Source organism: Glycine max, chromosome 10, assembly GCF_000004515.6.
Source record: "Glycine max cultivar Williams 82 chromosome 10, Glycine_max_v4.0, whole genome shotgun sequence".
In the NCBI taxonomy this organism is placed as follows: Eukaryota; Viridiplantae; Streptophyta; class Magnoliopsida; order Fabales; family Fabaceae; genus Glycine; species Glycine max.
The window spans coordinates 47551779-47572549 of record NC_038246.2 but is presented as its reverse complement, the minus strand read 5'-3'; the positions used below and the strand labels follow the sequence as shown (position 1 = coordinate 47572549).

Below are 20771 nucleotides of genomic sequence, written 5' to 3'. Positions count from 1 at the left end.
CATTATCGGAACTTTGAAGGAAATATCTGTTTTTCTTTTATCAGTTATTTAAAAATTAAAGAACAAAAAAATGAACTCGTACATTTGATGGAAATTATAAAAAAATGCTAAAATATATTTTAATTTTATTCTTTATCTTTTTTTATTTTTACTAATATTTATTTTGGTCTTTTATCCTCTTAAGAGATTTATTTTACATTTTTAATCTTCCCAAAATTTTGAGTTAAATGTCATTATTCAGATAATTTGGGATCTGTAAATATATGTACGTTCCAACCATATCAAAATTGCTTAGCAGATAGTAAACAAAACCATCTTGCTCGATTTATTTATTTTATTTACTAGTAGTAGAAAGGTGGATCTCAAGTTATTCTAGTTACATATCCCTATACTTTCCTCGCTCGCTGTGAACTCCTAGTCTCCTAAGCATACATATTCAAAAGACAAAGGACCCTTTCTTCCCTTCCTCCTTTTGCAAAGGCTGAGCATCAGCAAAATAGGATTCCCTCTGGTTCTTTATTAGATTCTCGATATCTTGTGCAGACCCAGCAGGGAACGCAAGCTCCTTCACCTGTTTTTGTATCTGTCTTATCACATTGTCTTTCGAACCTTCAAATTTTCAATCACACGCACCAAGAATTGGAAATAATTAAATAACCCAATCAGCATGCTTCCACATGCCATAAAACAACAAAAAGTAACAACAGGGTATTCAATAATCAATATTATATATGTATAGTACCTGCAAGGAAGTTCCTCTGGTTGTTCTCAGCATTGATACCAAAAGCAACGAAATTGAGGTTTGAGGTAGCGTTGACCACAAATGGATAAGCTGCTGGGATTACAAATATATCGTCTTCAGACAACTCGGCTCTATACTTTCGCACTTCCCTTGTTTCCTCTCCCTGTTGCTGTTCTTTTAGGCCAACGAGTTCAATGTTTGCTTCTCCTTCAGTAACCATTAGTATCACTATGGCCTTTGAATTGTAGTGTGGCAGAAGAAGACCTCCCTGTATTTGTTTAGTCTCAATAATTAGTATAACTAACTAATTAAGAAGAGAGTGAATAGAACTCAATAGTGCAGTTCACTTTGTCTAGATCTACATGGTTTTTGCACTTACCTCGTTGATATCCACAGTATTGAGGAGGATATCAAAGTCCCGAAGCTGGGGGTTCTTCTCAGGGGTGATCTCATAGAACTTTCCAAAGTTGTTGGAAGAGATTTGGGAGCCTCTCAAGTAGAATGGTTCATAATCGAAGGAATTAGTACTCCTTGAACTAGATTTGGCACGCTTGCTCAGTTCCCGAATCTGTTCCTTTGATAGTTCCAAAATCACTCCCTCTTGCTGGTGCCGCCTCCCCTCTCCACCAAACAAAACCCTGTTTATCTCCTCGAATTTGGTCTATAAAACCAATTGCGCACACAAGCAAATATAATGATAATATTTAATTAGTATGACATTTAGACAAACCACTAAACGGAAATGCAAATTAGATGGTGCATGTGTTGCTTGCTTACATTGAAGGAAGCCTCCAGAATATTCTCGCTGAAGCCTTGCAAGTAGGATTGCTGGTCTTGAGTGCTAGATAGGAAGAAATCCTAGAGAAAGAGAAAAGGACAAAGATTGATATTCACTTCACATTTGGAAATAAATTAATTAGAAGAATTAATTAACTAATCTGTCATAATGAAAAAGGCATGCAGTACCTCAAAATTGCCAGGTTTGTTAACGGGTATGGCGAGTTTAATCACTCTGAGATCTTTCTTCTTGTCCGGGTTAACCAAATAGACAGTGGTTCCTGCAGGGATTCTTTGTGCATAACCACGGTCAAGGTAGTAGGGGTCTCTGTCGTCGGGTTTCACCAAGTTAATTAAGGCTCTCCCTGTAATTAGTAAAATTGATTACCATTAACTAGTACTAAGAGCAGAAGCAAAGTGATGATCGATGTTTAATTAGTAGTAGTAATTAGTTAAGTGTACTAACCGCTAAGGACAAGGAGGAGAAAATCAGCGTCAGCGTGGTGGGGGAGAAAGAGGGTGTTGGGTTTAGCCATGAGCTCTACAACACGGTAGTCTCGAAGGTTCTCAAGTTGTGGGGAGCGTTGGTCGAATCTCTGGAGGACGCGAAGGTGACCATGTTGGTTCTTGAAGAGCGTTTGGAACCTGTTAGAGCTGAAGTGAAAAGGGTTGTTCTGTCTTTTTGAGTGTGAGTCTTCCGAACCTTGACCTTCTTCTTCTTTCTCTTCCCGTTGTTCCTTCTTCTCACGTCGCCGGAGTTTCTCTTCCTCCTCCCTCACCCTCTGTTCCTCCCTTTCCCTCTCTATTCTTTCTGCTTCCCTCAGTCTCATTCTCGCCCTCTCTTCCGGGTCTTCATGACGATGCCTTCCTTTCCACTGTTCTCCTTCATGCTCCTCTGGTCGTGGAAATGGACGTGGTTGTAATTCACGCTCGTCTTGTTCCTTTTCCTCCTTCTCACCTTCCTGGCGTCCTCTTTCTCTACGTCCTCTCTCCTCGTGTGGTGGGTGTGGTTGTGGATGTTCTCTTTCTCTTTCTTCTTCTTCATGTTGTTGCTCCCCGTGCTCAGGAACGAACTTGCAACTAAGCTTGCATGCTTTCCGCTTGTATGGATCCGTTTCACTCTCGCAACTCTGGAGGCACTCGTGGTGACTCGGCGGCTTCACCTGTAATGAGACAGAAACTGATGCTAGAAAAACAATTCCCAGCAACAGCAACGGCAACAAAGGAAACCGCGCTATCATTGTAGCAGCAATTGCTTAAAATATTGTTAAGCTACGTACTCGAATAATGTTGCGCTCGCTCTTGTGTGATGATGAAAACACGGTGTGAGATTAGAGCTATATATATATATATATATATATATATATATATAGTTACAGAAGAGAAAAAGCGACTTTGGTTAACTTGCATGAAAATTTGGCCACAGGATGGGCATGCAGAGTGACGTGTGTTGAATTGTTGAACAAAATTGGGGTGGTTGAAAAGAATACGGGTCTTATTTTAGTTATTTATTTAGGGTTGGTTCGCATTGGACTCGTGGGATGAGGTTATGAGCGATTTGAGCGGCAAGGTGGACACATTGGTGAATACGTGTTGTTGTGCATGGCATTTGGGGTCCAGTCCTTTTAGTTTTAGATATATACGTACGGATGCGGCGATCTTGAACAGTTAGTGGATAAGTGAAGTGAAGTGAAGTAGGGTGTTATGCGGTTGCTTAACAGTACCTATGGGTGGTTGTCAGTCAGTCTGTAAAAACGTGTTTGACAAAATTTGTGTTGTTAGATTTAAAGTTGTTTTACCCTTATTTCAAAAACAATAAAAATTGGTTTGTTAGATTTACTCTATCTTACATACCCCTTGATGTTCACATTGAGACCTTACGTTGCTCACTTTTTCTCGACGCTTCTTCTCTCTCTACACTCCAGGACATCTTCAGCCGCGAGGGGAGCCGCTCCGCCATCGACCTCCCTCAGGTTGCGGTGGTCGGCAGCCAGAGCAGGGGCAAGTCCAAGGACATCTGCAGGCACCGCCCCCTCTTAAAGTAAAATGTTGTTCATTATCATTTGATATTTAAATGGATAACCCAATTATGAATCTCTTCATTTTTCTTAAAAAAATAAATTATTAAAATTTTAATTACGCTTTTCATCTAAAACTTTTAATTTTCTCAATGATGATTGTTTTTACAATGATGATAAAAAAATTTAGAACTTAAAAATTTGTGCAAACTACTCAGACCTTCACCATCACTAAGTCATGATTCAATTCTCTCAATAATAGATCCACATTCTTGATTGTACGAGTGATCTATTTTTCAAATATTTTAAAAAAAAATTATCACTAATTTAAAGTATCTTAACTTAATTTGCCGCAAGAGATTTATCTTGATTCATGTTATACTTTACTTTTTAAGCCCGTGCCGGATCTAAGTAAGGAGAAAACAAGTTTACCTGACTTGGTAAGAACCAAGGAGGACTCAATCTAGAATTTTATAAACGTAATTAGTTGATTATTTTCCCAACTGCAAGTGATAGCATGTTATTTAATTAAAGTTCAAATTTTCGTGTTTAATTACAAACATGGTGAAATATTTATGAATAAAATATATTTGATATTTTGTAGAATTTTAAAAGATATTAATTTTGTTCTCATAAAATTTTCGTATTAATTTAATTGTAATAAAAAAACATTTTTTAATTGAATTCCGTGCCAACCAGCATGCGTATCAAAGTAATTAAGCACAGAATTGAGCAGTTGAAGAATTGAAAACAAAGTTGATTGCTTTTCTGGTAGATAGTAATCTTGTGTCTCTATAAGCAATTTTGAAATGTTTATAGAATTTGAATTGTTTTAATTTTAATTTCTTTCATTTTTTAAAAGTTTTATTTAAATAAATTAATTTAAATTTTTTCAATTTTAAATTCTTTATTTGAATAGGATAATTCATTTTTCTTCATATGTAAAATTTTAATTTTATATTTTAAATAGATGAAATTTTAATATTAAATTTTATAGAAAACAAACACAATGTAATTTTGAAATATTAATTAAAAAATATTTTTCAATTTTTAATAATTTAAAAATACAAAATATTGATAATTTTAACTATGGTTGTTTTGTCTGATCACAAGCAGTGGTGTTTTTAAACCAACATTAACCATGACTATTTTTCGATCGACATCAAATAGGGTTTTTTTTTTGTCAAAATATACCGAAAATATTTTTCAGCTGACGTTAGTCAGAGCTATTTTTCGACTAGCGTTGGTTGAGTTTATTTTTCAGCCGATGTTAGCTAGGTTTTTTTGACTAACGTCTGCTAAGGTTTGTTTGGTCGACACCGGTTAGAATCTTTTTGAACAATATTGACCAAGACTATTTTTGGTCAACATCGGCCTAAAAAATCCTAGCAGGCGTTGACAAAAAAATCTATCCAATATCAGCTAAAAAATAACTTGGTCGATGCTGACCAATAAAACCTACTCAATGTCGGCCGAAAAACATCATTGGTCAACATTAATCGAAAAATCCTTTGTCGAAGTTGGCTAAAAATAGCCCTGACCAATATCAAACAAAAAACCTACCCAACATTAGCTGTAAAATAGCCTTGACTGATGTTGGCTAAAAAATAGCTCTAACTGATGTCGATTGTAAGAACCTAATTGATTTCAACTAAAAATAGTCATGTCCGATGTCAGTCAAAAATACCTAGCTAATGTTAGTAGAAAAAATCCTAACCAACATCAACTAAAAAACCTAACTAATGTGGTTAAGAAATAGCTCTGACTGATGTCACTCAGAAAACCCTAGTTGATGTCAGCAAAAAAATCCTAACGGACATCGGTTAAGAAAATCTAGTTGACATCAGCTAAAACACCCTAGTTAATATCAATTGAAAAATAACCCTAGCTGATATTGGTTAAAAAATAGCTTTGGCTGATATTGGCTGGAAAAACCAAGTTGATGTCGATTGAAAAACCATAGCAGGTGTATACTTAAGAGTTAGTCATGACCGATGTCAATAAAAAAAATCTAGCCGATGTCGACAAAAAAACCATTGGTCAACATCAATTGAAAAAACCGTGATGACAACGACCAAAAATTCCTTGGCCAACGTCAGCAAAAAATTCTCATGATTGGCGTCAGTGAGAAAATAACTTTAACCAACATCATCTAAAAAAATCTTAGCCGATATCGGTAAAAAATACTTTTGGCTGATATCGTACAAAAAAAATTTGACCGACAAATTCTCTCAGAATAGTAGTTAGCTACCATATAAGAGAACTTAATACTACATTTTAACCCAAAATCTTGAGACATAAGTTTATGGGTCTTCTTCTTATTTAAATGGTACTCAACTTTTTTATTTTTATCCGATATGAAACTTTAACTCCTACTTGTAATCCAACACTTAGACAATTGGTTTTGGAAAGGATACTTAACGTTTTGCTCTTTACATCGGTCTCTGTTCTCGGCTTCGCATGCATTATATATCCAAAGAGACTGTATACTCTTATGCATGCTACTCCATCCGGTACCATCAATAAAACAAAAATACGTACACAACCATATAACTATATATGCCGGAGGATATATAGATAAGTAATGGGTGCCTATCAAAACAAGAACGAAAACATCGAGTGGACATCATACAAGGCCAATTTGATTAATATAGGTTATTTGTTAAAACTTTTTAAAATACCACTTCAAGGTGTTCTTTAAACAATTTATCAGCCTAGATGATCCTTACGTAGAAAATTGGCAACGCCAATTCATCAGTTTCTCCGGGTGGTGTTATTTTAAGGAAGTGTCACCAATTTAGGTATGTGAATGATTTAGTGACACCACTTAAAAATTATTCAGTCTTGTAAATTGTTTAAAAATCACCCTAAAATGATATTTAATTTTAAAAAATAACCTATATTGATCAAATTCCCTCATACAATTGTACCATGTAAGAACAATCATTCATTATTAAAGAATAACAATTATAACATAATTAAGAGAAGTTTATGAAATGGGTTTGTCTAATGGATGAAAGATGTAAAATGAATAGATATAAAAAAATTTAGTAATTATAATTAAAAGCTAGAAAGCATTTATCTAAAATTTGCACCTGGATATACATATTAAAAATTATTAAATTTACTTTAAAATTATTTAAATAGTACTACGTATTAAATTAGCACATATTTTCTTTTATCGTAGGTATTATATTTGGAATTGATGTTGATCTATAAAATTGATATTTGACTGTAATATGATTGTTTTAGGTTTATATATTGTTGGGTAGTTACCAATGTTAAAATTTAAGTATTGACTGCATGTAGAGGATTTCAAATTGGTTGATATTTTCCTTTAAAAAAATGTTTTAGGTTTAATGTATCATTGCCCAAATACCATTCTTACTGTACAACATTTAAGTATTGACTGTAAAGGATTTCAAATTGGTTGTTTAGATGGTTGAAAAATCATTGACAACATTTTAATTCAATCAGGTTATTATTATGTGCAAATCTATCTCTTTTAGGTGTGTGATGAACGATAACCAAACACAATTAGTGTTTTTTTAACCAAACATAGCATCTTGTGAGTAGCTCTTTTACCTTGCTCGGTGTTGTCTCAATTTGATGTCAGGGAAATTGTCAATGCGGCCTCGGATGTTTAATTAATGCTTTTTGAATATTGTTTCTTGTATTTTTGTTTTGTGTTATTTCTTTTTATTGCTTTTGATTTGTTAAATTATTTCTTTGTCAGTGCTTTATGTATAGTTGTATATGTGAGAGTTTCAGTGATGTGTTCATTATTATACTTGTTTGAATGTAGAAGCATGTGTTAATTAATACCATGATCAAGTACTCATAGTTTGTTGCATATTGCAGTGTTATCCTCCATCTATATATGGTTTGAAATTGGTGCAGATGGCATTGGAAAAACTAAAGTTCCATAGCTACTCGTAGGATCTCTCTTCAAAGGAAGAATACACTTTCCGCACCACTCCACTTGTTAATGTTGTCGTTATATCAGAGAGAGGTGTTGTTTTTCCTTCTTTTACTTTTCAATTTTATTTTCATAATTTTACAAATATAATAATATTAGAATAACTCACTTTTTAGCCATAATATAATTTACCTATAAATTTTAGTTTCAATATATTTGAATTAATTTATATTTTTAAATGTTTTGATGTTATTTTTATTTTATTTTTTAAGTTTACATAATTTAAATTTACTATATATATTTTAAGAATTTACTGCTATATTTTGATATTTGTCTATACTTTTTTAATCAAAATATTATAAAGCTATTTAAAAAAATACATTATCTTAATTTTTTACTTATATATTTTTCAAAATATGTGATTTTAATATTTTTTTAAAATATTTTATTTTTATTTTTTAAAAATCATTTTTTTATATTTTATTATAAATATTTTCAATATTTCAGAATCGAAATATCATAAAAGCTATTTTTAATAAAATATTGTAAGTTCAACAAATAAAAATATATTTTAATATATTATATGTTTTTAATATTTTCAATAACATTTTAATATTAAATATTTTCAACACCTCTGAAATATGTTTTTAATATTTTCAATAATCTTATACATTATTTCAATAGTTTTAATCAAAGTTTAGAATGTAATTTTTATATTTTATAACTTTATTGCATACTTTTTTTTAATCTTTCCTGCGTATAGATTTATAAATATAAAATCCTATGAAATAATTAATATTGCTTTTTATTTCTCTTTATTTTTAAGAAGCTGTTGTAGTAGTAATTCAATCCTAAAAGAATGTGTAATCACATTAATATATTCTGAAAAAACGTTATAGCTGTAATAATGGAAGAATATGAGTGGAATTAGACTGACGCTAATAGGATAGGGATGGATCACTTGTTCGAATTCCACATTGCTTCGAATTCAAGGGCACATTGTTGATCCTCGAAGGACAAGGTGATTGCCAAATTGAACTTGGTGATCTAATCCAACTTTGCGCTTCATGGACTTCTTTCCTTCGCTAGTTTGAGTTTGGGGGGAGGAGGAGACAGCGGAGGCAATCGGAGATGCAGAGGGCGACGCTGAGGTGATGATGGAGCCCATTAACTCGGCGAGGATCATGGAGGCGGTGCCGCAGTAGCGGAGGATGATTGGCCGGGTCAATGGTCATCCAGGGTGCGCTCCCCAAACAACTTTCTAATTCTCTTCCACCAATAACAATTTTCCAATTTATTTTATCACAATCAAAGGGAGCCCTCTGAATGAGTGATGTTTTGAATATTGCTTCTTGCCTGCGTTTTATGTATTTGTTGTATATGTGGCTTTCAAACATCTTTTCAGTCGTCTGGCAGACTTGAAAACAAAGTCAATAGCTTTTCTGGTAGACCGTAACACTTTGTCGAAGATGTATCTAATTTAATGTCTTTTTTTCATTTAATACACGTCATAATTCAGATAATTTAGATTCAAAGTAAATTACTTTAACATATTGATTCGTGCCAACCATATAAAATTATACAGTTGAAGGACACAAAACACAAGCATCGTATGCTCGATTTATTTATTCATAGTAGAAGCAAGGGTGGGGCTCAAATTATTATAGTTACATGGCCGATACATTCCACTCTCACAGCAATAAAAACAAAAAAGTAACAACAGTATATTTTATTTGATTTTGATACATACCTGCAGGGAAGTTTCTCTGGTTGTTCTCGGCATTAATACCAAAAGCAAGGAAATTGAGATTTGACGACAAATGGATAAGCTGCTGGGATTACAAATATATATATCGTCTTCAAACAATTCAACTCTGTACCTTTGCACTTCCAAAGGTTCCTCTTCCTGTTGTTGTTCTCTTAGACTCACAAGTTCAATGTTTGCTTCTCCTTCATTAATCACTAGTATCACTATGGCCTTTGAATTGAAGTGTGGTAGAAGAAGAGCTCCTTATATTTTTGTTAACAAAAAAAGTAAATCATTATTTAAAGCCTCAATAATTGGGTTCTCTAACTAAGAAGATATCCAAGTCCCGAAGCTGTGGTTTTTTTTAGGGGGTTATCTCATGGAACTTACCAAACTTGTTGGAATAGATAGGTTTGCGGCTTCTCAAGTTGAATGGTTCGTTTTTGGAGGTAATGGTTTTTCTTGAACTAGATTTGGCATGTCTGCTAAGTTCCTGAATCTGTTCCTTTGACAGTTCCACCATCACTCTCTCTTGCAGCCTCTGCACGCCTTGTTGTTGCCCCTCCTCTCCCAACAGAACCCTGTTTATCTCCTCGAATTCGGTCTATAAAATCAAGCAAGTATAACTAATGATAATATTTAGTTAGTGTGTCATTTAGACATACCACTAAATGGAAATGCAAATTAGATGGTGTGTTGCTTGCTTACGTTGAAGGAGGCCTCCAGAATATTCTCGCTGAACCCTTGCAAGTAGGATTGCTGGATAGGAAGAAACTCTACACGGAAAAGACAAAGATTGATGATCTTCACAACTGGAAACAAATTAAAAGAATAATTAATTAGTTATGAATTAGAAAAGGCAGTACCTGAAATCTTCCAGGTTTGTTAAGGGGTATGGCGAGTGTGACTACTCGGGAATGTTTCCTTGTAGTCAGGGTTAACCAAATAGTAAGTGGTTCCAGCAGGGATTCTCAGGGCATCGCCAGGATGAAGCCTCTCCTTGTAATTAACAACCAAACAAATTATTCATTACCATTATTATTTATACAAGCAGAAGCAAATGTGGTGATGTTGAATTAGTAGTAATTAACTACGGCTAATGAGAACCAAGAGGAATTCAGAATCAGCATGGTGGGGGAGAAAGAGGGCGTTGGGGTTGAACTTGAACTCCACAACGTGGTAGTCTCGAAGATTCTCAAGTTGTGGAGAACGTTGGTTGAACCTCTGGAAGAGACGAATGTGACCATATTGGTTCTTGAAGAGAGTGTCGAAGCTGTTAGAGCTGAAGTGATAAAGGTTGTTTCGTTTTTGTGACTGACTCATCCGAACCTTCACATTCTTCAGGATTTCCATGAGGCCGTTTGTGCTGTTTGTGCTATTTGTGATTAGGACGTGGAAACGGACGAGGTTGCTCACGGTCGTCTTGTTCCTTTTCCGCCTTCTTACCCTCATGGGGTCCCCTCTCCTAGTGTGGTGGTTGGGGTTGTGCTCGTTGATGTTCTCTTTCTTCTTTTTCTTCTTGTTGCTCCTCACGCTCAGGAAACAAGCTTGCAACGAATCTTACATTGTTGCAGCCTGTACGGATCCTGCTCGCTCGATCTCGCAACTCTGTAGGCATTGCTGCTTCTGTATAATGCCAAATAAGACAGAAACTGATGCCAGGAAAACAATTCCCAGCAACAGCAACAACGGATACCGCGCTCTCATCATAGTATAATATAGTGTAGTATTGTTGTATTGTAGGGAATATTGCTTAGGTCATTACACTTCTCGATCGATGATGAAACAACAAGGAGTGAGATTAGGGGTATTTATAGTTATAGTTATACACACGGAGTGAGATAGTAATTACTATGGCGGAGGAAAGACAAGTAATTGATCTGCACGGTCAAACTAATTAATAAGTTGCAAATTAAAGGAGTTATGGAGGCAAGCTATAATTAAAAAAAAAAAAAAAGTTTAGTTGCATTGGTAATTAAGAACCATAGCACCCAACCATAGATTTGTGCAAAAGGAATAGTTTATTGTTTTCCTACACTGTTTTAGCATGTTACTTGAAGCTAATAGTTTAATTCGTACGAATTGACACAGAAAACTCAAACAAAAAGAAAAGTTATTGGCTGTAAAGTGAAGTGTTTTTGTTAAAGAACATTCGGTGTTCTAGGAGTAGAAGACTTGTATTTAGGATTAGTTATCCCCAATTGGTTCGTGGTATGAAGACCATATATTGACTAAAGCTCTTCCCAAGACTTAGACACTTGTTTGGAGTGTTCATTCAAAATTTCACGGAGGAATGTTAATGTTACTGAATTTTCTAATGTCCAACAGTTATTGCAATCTGTAATTGTACTTCATTCTTTAATTTATGTAGTAATTAATGTGTTTTCAGACAAAAGTACAATGTGTTAAGCTTTTTAACTAAGTTGGGTAACTGGCTGGTTAACTTGTTAGATAGTAGAAGCCTGTTGTACTTACTCTTATGTTTATGTAAGCAAATATATGTATCAGAAACAATGTGTTCTGCTGTATGAATGAAAACTTTTTTGGTTCCTGATTTTTAAAATTCTTCATTTGCCAACAGTATTGAAGTATAATGGCTAATTTGATGTTTAAAGAATAATCATTGTTATAGATGATTGGTCTCCATAATATCCTTTTTATAAGACTAATTAACTAAATTACTAGATCAACAAAACTAGTTATTCTAGTTAAAAGCACTAAATTTATCTTAATAACTAATTCTGCTCTATTGTATCTTTCTTGGTACTGTGCTTCTTTCTTGCATTGTTCTTTATGTAGGGTTTTTTTGGACTTTCACCCTTCTGGCACAGCACTTAAATTTTAAGCAAAAAGCAAAAATACTGTTTGCCACTAAAAGCAATAAGCAATTCAAGCTCGTTCTGTTTATTAACCACCCAATGATTTATGTTAGTAATTTTAATTCGTCTGATTCAATACACTATATATAAAGTCGTGATGTGTACTCATTCATTGAAACTTTGGAATAAACGATCATTTTACAATGATCAATTGATCTTAAGGATCTTTCCTCTCATTCACTCTGTTTGAATTCAATATTGTGGCAGGACATTGCTACATGATACCTCTTAGAATTGTTTAGACTTCAGATCTTGTCAGTCTGAAAGACCCAAAAACAAATGCAATTTCTTTTCTGGTAGACCGTGACAATTTGTCTAAGATGTATCTGATTTAATGCCTTTTGTATATAATACACTCATCTAATCTAGTTAATTTAGCTTCAGAGTAAATTACTTCAGCATATTTATACGTGCCAAGTGCCAACCATATCAAATTAGCTAAGCAGACAGTTGAAGTACACAAAACAAAAGCATCATATGCTGATTTATTTATTCATAGATGGAGCTCAAGTCATAGTTAAATAGCCCGATACTTTCCTCGCTCACTATGAGCTATTACAGCATACATTTTAGTACTACATACTTATTCAGTAAAAAGCCCTCAAAATTGAAGACAAAGGACCCTTTCTTCCCTTGTTCCCCTCCTCTTTCTGCTGAGGCTGAGCATCCACAAAGTAGGACTCACTTTGGCTCTTTATTAGGTTCTCAATATCTTTTGCAGACCCAGGGAACGCAAGCTCCTGCACTTGACTAGGTATCTGGCTTATCACATTGTCTTTCGAACCTTCAAATTTTCAATCACCAAAGGATTAGAAATAGCTCAGTCAGCTATGTTTCACATGTAATTAATAAAACAAAAAAAGTAACAACACTTCAACAGCATGTTCTATTTGATCGTGATATACAAAATATGTACCTGCAAGGAAGTTCCTCTGGTTGTTCTCGGCATTGATACCAAAAGCAAAGAAATTCAGATCTGAGGTAGCGTTGACCACAACTGGATAACCTGCTGGGATTACAAATATATCTTGTTCAGACAATTCAGCTCTATATTTCCGCACTTCCAAAGGTTGCTCTTCCTGTTGCTGCCTCTGTTGTTGTTCTTTAATGCCAACAAGTTCAATGTTTGCTTCTCCTTCATTAATCACTAGTACCACTATGGCCTTTGAATTGAAGTGTGGCAGAAAAAGAGCTCCCTATATTTGTGAACAAAGAAAAAAGTAAATCATTATTTAAAGTCTCAAGAATAGGTTTCTCTAACTAAGAAGAAAGTGAATAGAACTCAATTGTCATGTTCAGTTTTTCTGCTTACCTCGTTCATATCCACAACACTGAGGAAGACATCCAAGTCCCGAAGCTGAGGGTTTTTCTCTGGGGTAATCTCAAACAACTTGCCAAGCTTGTTGGAATAGATGGGGTCGCGGCTTCTCAAGTTGAAAGGTTTATCTTCAGAAGAAATGGTTTTCCTTGAACTAGATTTGGCATGTTTGCTCAGTTCCCGAATTTGTTTCTTTGAGATTTCCACAATCACACTCTCTTGCAGCCTCTCCTCCCCTTGTTGCTGCCCCTCCTCTCTACCAAACAGAACCTTGTTTATCTCCTCGAATTTGGTCTATAAAATCAAGCGCGGAAACAAATATAAGGATAATGATAATATTGAATTTGCTAGCGTATTAGATGGTGTGTTGGTTGCTTACGTCGTATGAGGCCTCTAGAATATTCTTGCTGAACCCTTGCAAGTAGGACTGTTGAGCTTGAGTGCTAGATAGGAAGAAACTCTGCAGAGAAAAGAAAAAGATTGATCTTAAGATTTGGAAACAAATTAGAATAATAATTAATTAATTAGTTATAAAGAATAAGTAGTACCTCAAATCTACCGGGTTTGTTAACGGGTATGGCGAGTGTTATCATTCTGAGATTCTCGTCGTTGTCAGGGTTAACCACATAGTATGTGGTTCCTGCAGGGACTCTTAGGGCATCGCCAGATTGAAGGTTGTAAGAGTCTCGGTCGTCGTTGTTCACCAAGGTAAGAATGGCAGTCCCTGTAATTAACAAAACAAATTCAATAACATAATTTTATGAGAAGTAAAAGCATGTGATGATGTTTATTAATTAATTAAATAAGTGTCATAGTAAGATTAGTTTTTATAAAATTGTTGGTTTTGTTTTTATTTATTTAATAATTTTTCTTAATCCGCATAAAATAATGACATTTATTTTATTTTGAGAGGAAAGGAATACTAACCGTTAAGGATAACGATGAGGTAATCAGCGTCAGCATGGTGGGGGAGAAGAAGGGTGTTGGGTTTGGAGTTGAACTCCAAAATGCGGTAGTCTCGGAGATTCTGAAGCTGTTGGGAGCGTTTGTTGAACCTCTGGAGGACGCGAACGTGGCCATATTGGTTTTTGAAGAGAGTTTGGAACCTTTTAGAGTTGAAGTGAAAAGGGTTCTTATTCTTATGTCTTCGTGGTTCTCTTTGAGACTCAGAACCTTCACTTTCTTGGCTCTCTTTGTCTTGCTCCTCATCCTCGTCTTGGTCTTCTTCTTCTTCTTCACTTTCCTTTCCTTGGTGCTTTTCCTGCTTGTGTTGCCATTCGTGCTTTTCCTCTTCCTTTTGATGAGGTTGGTGTGGGCGTGGGTGTTCACGTTCATCTTGTTCCTCTTCACTTCCCTTTCCTCCGTGTTTTTCCTCCTTGCGATGCCATTCGTGTTCCTCCTTCTGCTCGTGCTCTTCCTCTTGATGAGGTTGGCGTGGGCGTGGGAATGGGAATGGACGTGGCTGCTCACCTTCGTCTTCCTCCTTCTCACCGTGTTGCTGACGTTCCCTCTCCGGGTGTTGTGGTCGTGGTCGTGGAATTTGACCTTCTTCGCATTCTTCTTCTTCCTCCACCTTAAGGAGGTTGCAACGAGCGTGGCATGCTTGGTTCCTGTAGGAGTCTTTCTCGCTATTGCAACTTCGGAGGCACTTGTTGTGACTGGGGTTCTGCTTTTCCCAATACGCAATGCCAAATGAGACAGAAACTGATGCCAGGAAAACAACTCCCAGCAACAGTAATGGGAACCGCGCTCTCATCATAGTATATCTTAAATTCTTTAATACGGTGTACTAGGATATTGAACTGGTTCTTGATGATGAAAACCTGGGCCGAGATTGCAGATATTTATAGTCATAGGTCTTGTTAACATGCATGGACATTTGGCCACGGGGTGGCATGCAGTTTGACGGGTGTTGAAATAAACAAAAATGAGGTGGCGGAAGAGAATACGAGTTTGAGGTTGGGTTAGAAACAACAAATGTGTGGGCTCATGATGGGTTGAGTTGGTGAATGTTTTGGGCTGCTCGATTGACACCTTTGTGAGTACGTGTTGTTGTGCATGGCTTTTGGGGTCCAGTTTTTTTTTCTTGACGCGGCGATCCTGATCAGCTAGTGGATAAGTGATGTCCACTGTGTGTGATTGCGTTTTTGTTTGAATTTTATGAACTTAGACATTGCTATGCAAAGGATACTCTCATTGTGTTTTGTCTTCTTTTGTTCCTTGGCTTTTTCTTATGATCCAAGAGACTAGTCAGTGTTGTGGCATTCGAGACTACCAAGATTAATTATGATGGAGGAAGGATAAGTAACTGATTAGTACGGACTGTTACCAAATTAATTAATAAGCGGCAAATGGAGGCCTGGATCAAAACACTATCCACATAGTCAAATGCAATGGACACTTCATATGGTTCCAACAATATGTACCATGTAAGAATAATGATTGATTATTAAAGAATAGTCATTATTAAATATGCCAAAAAACGCAAGAAAATTGATAAAAATGCAAAATAAGTGTAGATATAAAAATATTTTAGTTGATCAATATATAATAGATTTTTAAAAAATACATAAGAATAGATATTAAAATATAAATATATTATTACATATTTTTTTCTTAAATAATACGTATTAAATGTTTTTGCCATTTTGATATAATAATTGTTTTTATTTTTATTTTAAATTTATACTTACAACACACATTAAAATTCAAATTTGAAAACGTAATAAATGAAAAGATATAAGTATATTATCGGAGATCTTACAACATCTCAATCTTTTGATTGTGAAAGATAAATTGAGTATTTATTGTAAATTTATTTCAATTAAAAAGTTAGTCAAATAAATATTCTTAATTGCCTAAAAATGAATTTATCAAATTATTCTTATTCTGAGCGGAAACCAAAAAAATAAATTGAATAGAAGAAAACTGAACTACCATGGAAAAAAGTCCGCTCAATTGTATAAGAGTTTTCCACATAAACATCTTTACTTTTATGAGTTTAATTTCGTCATGTCAACTAATCAGGCATTAGTCTTGATATAATTGTTTAGGTAATTACTATAAAAACTCAAATATTTATTATAAATAATTTATAATTAAATGATGTTATAAAATTATTTTATAATGCATCACCTATTTTTTCTACTTTTAACAATATATAAAGTTAAAGATGATGATGACTTAACGTACATCTTCATGCGATAATAGTTGTAATACCTCTTTGCACTTACAGTAATAATTGAATATATATATATATATATATATATATATATATATATATATATATATATATATATATATATATATATATATATATATATATATTTCAAATATCACATATTATTGAGGGTTGTCAAAAACAATATTTTTTTAAGATGTCAAACAAGATTGAGAATGCAACAAATGTGAGTTTTCTTGGTAAAAAGCAACAAATATGGAGACTCCAAATCTGAAAGTGAGGGTGGAGACCAAGCGTTGAGTGTAAAAAATTGCATATAGAAAAACATATATCTAGAATATTTGTGGCGATTTTAAGTGCTTATAGAATAAAATTAAGTTAAAAAAAAAAACTAGTGCCTAAGAAAAAGTGCTAAAAGTCATAAATATGTATCAACTTCTTGCGACAGTAAAAAGTTGTCAATTAACACTCTCTTTTCGTTAGTGCATCTTTTATGACATTGTCTCTATGTTATTGTTTGGTAATATACAGTTTCTCGGCCAACCCAGGAGTCACTTCTGTTATTGTATTTCAGAAAGAAAAATTTTAAAAGTTGAACACCAGTACAAGACATGCGATTATAAAAAATAAAATAAAATTAATACTTATATATTTTTATACCGTTATTTAATTATAATTTATTATTTAATTTTTTTAAAAAATTAATAAATTTATTGCATATAATAAATTATAATTAAAGGATAGTTTAAAAATTTATATATATTTTTTTCTTAAAAAAAAATAGACTGTTTGTGTTAGGTTTTCAACGCCCCAGTGGAGTAAGTTTCTTAAAAGCCAAAAAATTTTGTCGTCGTCCAAACTCTACTTGAATATGTTCTGCTGCAATGTTAAAAGTTAAAGCAGTCAAGACTTTTGTTATTGTATGTAATAAAAAAAGACTTTTGTTATTGTATGTAGAAAAAAAATCTAAAATTTCCATACAAAATAATTAATTACTAGTTTAATTTAGAGTTTGACAAAATAATTTATTTTAATGGAATTGGTTATAAAATATTAAACATAGTCAAAATGTGTATGTGTATTTAAATCATATATCTGTATTAAAAGCTATATTTTATTATCTTAGAAATTAAAGTATACGAATTGTTTTTTAAAAACTATAAAAAATTTGGGGAGGTTTATTTCGAATTAAAAAAAGTGTTCATAATAAACTACTTGTTATTTTAAATTCTATTTAAAAGTTTTTTACCATTTGTATAGTTTTTGAAAAAAAGTGAAAAGATAAATTCTTAAAATAACTCATCGTTAATAATTTTCTACCAAATTATTGTACGTAACTCTCGTGTTACCAAAATCAAACCAAAATAAATAATAAAAAAGAGCTAAAAAGAAGACTTGTAGTAAAGTTGTACAAAAAAGGCAATATATAAGACATATATAGTATACATAACAATGCCAAATAAAGAAAAGAAAAAAAGCACACAAACACAAACATAGTTCTCATAATTAAATAGGTTGTATCATATTACTTTGTACAAGATATCTCTTGTTGTGCAAGAAATCAAGAATATGTATTGCATTCCTACACATTAGTCATGTAATCATGTTAATGCCACATTATTATTAGCATGTTATGTCACCATTTTTTGTTAAAATATTAACTGCACAATAACATTAAATTATATTATTCGAGTCAATTGTAAACAGCTCTTATCCAACTTAGATAACTCTAGGGTGAAATTTTGTAAGAAACAAATTAATTTTGTGGCTCCTAAGCTAGCTAGGACATCAAGATACAATGTTGGCTCTCAATTCTCATGATTATGATGATAATATTCCTTTTCATGTTTATTTGTTATCCTTGATGAAATACAATAACTATATTTCTTATAAAAAAATAATAAACCAAATTAAATTGTTAAATTTTAAACACATTAAGGACCAAATGTGTTATATTTTTTTAGAGATTAAAATTATACAACTATAAAATTTTAGAGACCAGGAGTGGATTTAAACCAAAAATAATTGTATTCTTTACATGAAAGGAGGTAGTAAATAGAAACCTAAAACGACATTGACCTCGAGCATACCACATTCAACACTTTATAGTTTATACGACGTCATGCTTCTTAATTATAAGTTCTTATATAATCTATAATGTTGAATATAATTTCAAGCGAATTAAAGTCGCCCTCTGAGCATTTAGAGAAATATGGAAGTAGATTTCGAAGTGATATATAATTGTTTTTTACACTTTATTTTTGTAAGCAATTATTTTAATTTCTTTTTGATTTAGAGTTTTAATTCTCCCTATTTGTGAGTAAAATTGTAAATAATTAGTGTTTAGTTTGATTTAACACCCAAATGCATTTTGATTGATTTTTGTTGCTTTTTGATTAAAGGAATGAAGATTCAAGTGAAGCAAAATAATGCTTTTGAAGGACAAGACTCACTTATGTGAGTATCAACCTCGCTTAAGAGAGACATGTTCCAAAGATCTTAAAACGTTGCTCAAAGCGAGACCACTTATCACTTAAGCCAAATCTATTTCAGAGAGCAACTTCAATTGACACTCAAATTCACTTAAGCGAGATCTTTCCCAGAGCTCAACAGATGCAGTGCGGCTTAAGTGAGAGTTTATCTTCACTTAAGTGAAAGCTGATTAGGGATGAGAATCGATTCGAGTAAGATTTTATAGTATTCATCTTCATATTCGTATTTTAAGAAAATACTTATATTCAATCCAATACTTACGTAGATGATAATTTTATTCTTATTTTTATATTTGTTTGATATCTATATACTCATATTCGTATACGTGATTCACACTTTATTTATGTATAAAGTTAATTAATAAATCAATAAAAAAATATATTAATTAGAAAAATTACTATAAGTAAATTGAAAATTTACTTTTAAGTAATTCAAACATAATATTAAAAGTATTAACACAGTACTATATATATATGAGAAGATTATTTTTCAAAAATAATTTTTTAAACAATGAATATATATTTTGTTGATAGCTCAATGAGTACACTCATCTTTTTGAAAAAATGAGTGTATATCATTGATAGACCTCATTATTAATTAGGGCCAAACATAAAATCTAACAATAAAGTAATTTTTATCTTTCTATTAACTAAAATTGATGATAAAATATTATATTTTTTCTTATATATAAGACTCAAGATAGTATTAAAAACAAATAAACATAACATTAATTTATCAAAATTTAAGTCATCATTAAATATTACAAATATAATCATCTAATATTACAAAGATAAGTCATTAAATAAATATAAATCTACACTACTAATTGAAGTGTCAAACAACATAAAATATGATTTACAATTTAAAGTCAATCTAAAAAAATTTTTTGTCAACAAATTCATAAATTTATATATATAATAATAATAATAATAATAATTCAATATTCCTAAATAAAATATAAAACAAACTTAATATAAATTATGTTGGATTAAAATTCACTATTTTATGTTACACCACTATTGTTAGTTATAAAATAGGAAAATATAATTTTTATATAAAAAATATATTTATAATATAAATTATTAACTTAAATAACATATTTTAATACATTAATATTTATCATATATGATATATATATGCTATATATATGCGTGGGTAGAATGTATTATAATATCCGTACGTATCCATCCGCGCCTCCATCCTCAGTCCCAATAAATAAGTAATCATATTTTTTAGTATATTCATAAGATTCGGGTTTATTTTATCTTCCCTAGATGCTAAAGCTGAAATAACAATTTTAGTTGGAGAAACTCGTGTATAATTGGACAATGCACAAGGTTAAGATGCATTCGATCGATTCATAAGTTCGTTTGAGACGGTTTTGGGTGTGGAGTTCTGTCTAAAGCTCTTCCATGGCCGAATCTTGTTTTGGCCTTGTTTACAAGCTGGAACGCTGTTGTATTTGCACGCACTCTGCAATAGCTCGCGCATTCCTTGTGCTTAGATCGAGTTTCAACTTAATTAATAAATTTCGTTGAAGTAGAATTGTGATCTAAGATTTTGATTACATGTGTAGAGGTTGTTCCTACGAAATCCGATTCCAACAATGTTTCACTCATTATTAATTTCACCTCAATTTCGTACGTTCACTGGTTATTTGATAAATTTCTTAAATACAATTTACTTGATGATATTCT

At 32.7% G+C, this 20771-nt stretch overlaps 3 protein-coding genes across 3 annotated transcripts; all 3 read right to left on the bottom strand.

Annotated features, from left to right (window-relative positions):
- Positions 1-302: 302 nt before the first annotated feature.
- On the bottom strand, positions 303-2853 carry LOC100775426 (beta-conglycinin beta subunit 1-like). Its single transcript, XM_003536477.5, has 6 exons — positions 1986-2853; positions 1709-1884; positions 1520-1600; positions 1122-1403; positions 743-1010; positions 303-609 (listed from the first exon to the last, which is right to left on the bottom strand). The coding sequence occupies exons 1-6, from the start codon at positions 2758-2760 to the stop codon at positions 437-439; spliced, it is 1755 nt and encodes a 584-aa protein (XP_003536525.1). The 5' UTR covers positions 2761-2853; the 3' UTR covers positions 303-436.
- A 5709-nt stretch (positions 2854-8562) lies between these two features.
- On the bottom strand, positions 8563-11236 carry LOC100777727 (beta-conglycinin alpha' subunit-like). The gene is given in 9 exon segments (XM_026124260.2): positions 8563-9466; positions 9594-9807; positions 9912-9967; positions 9970-9979; positions 10070-10117; positions 10119-10521; positions 10523-10744; positions 10746-10804; positions 10806-11236. Coding segments are annotated over 9 exon segments (1401 nt in total). The 5' UTR covers positions 10914-11236; the 3' UTR covers positions 8563-9185.
- A 1302-nt stretch (positions 11237-12538) lies between these two features.
- CG-1 (beta-conglycinin alpha prime subunit) lies at positions 12539-15214 on the bottom strand. Its single transcript, NM_001250387.2, has 6 exons — positions 14328-15214; positions 13949-14124; positions 13780-13860; positions 13395-13694; positions 12999-13278; positions 12539-12866 (listed from the first exon to the last, which is right to left on the bottom strand). Exons 1-6 carry the CDS (start codon positions 15157-15159, stop codon positions 12670-12672), a joined length of 1866 nt encoding a protein of 621 aa, NP_001237316.2. The 5' UTR covers positions 15160-15214; the 3' UTR covers positions 12539-12669.
- Between the last annotated feature and the right edge of the window lie 5557 nt (positions 15215-20771).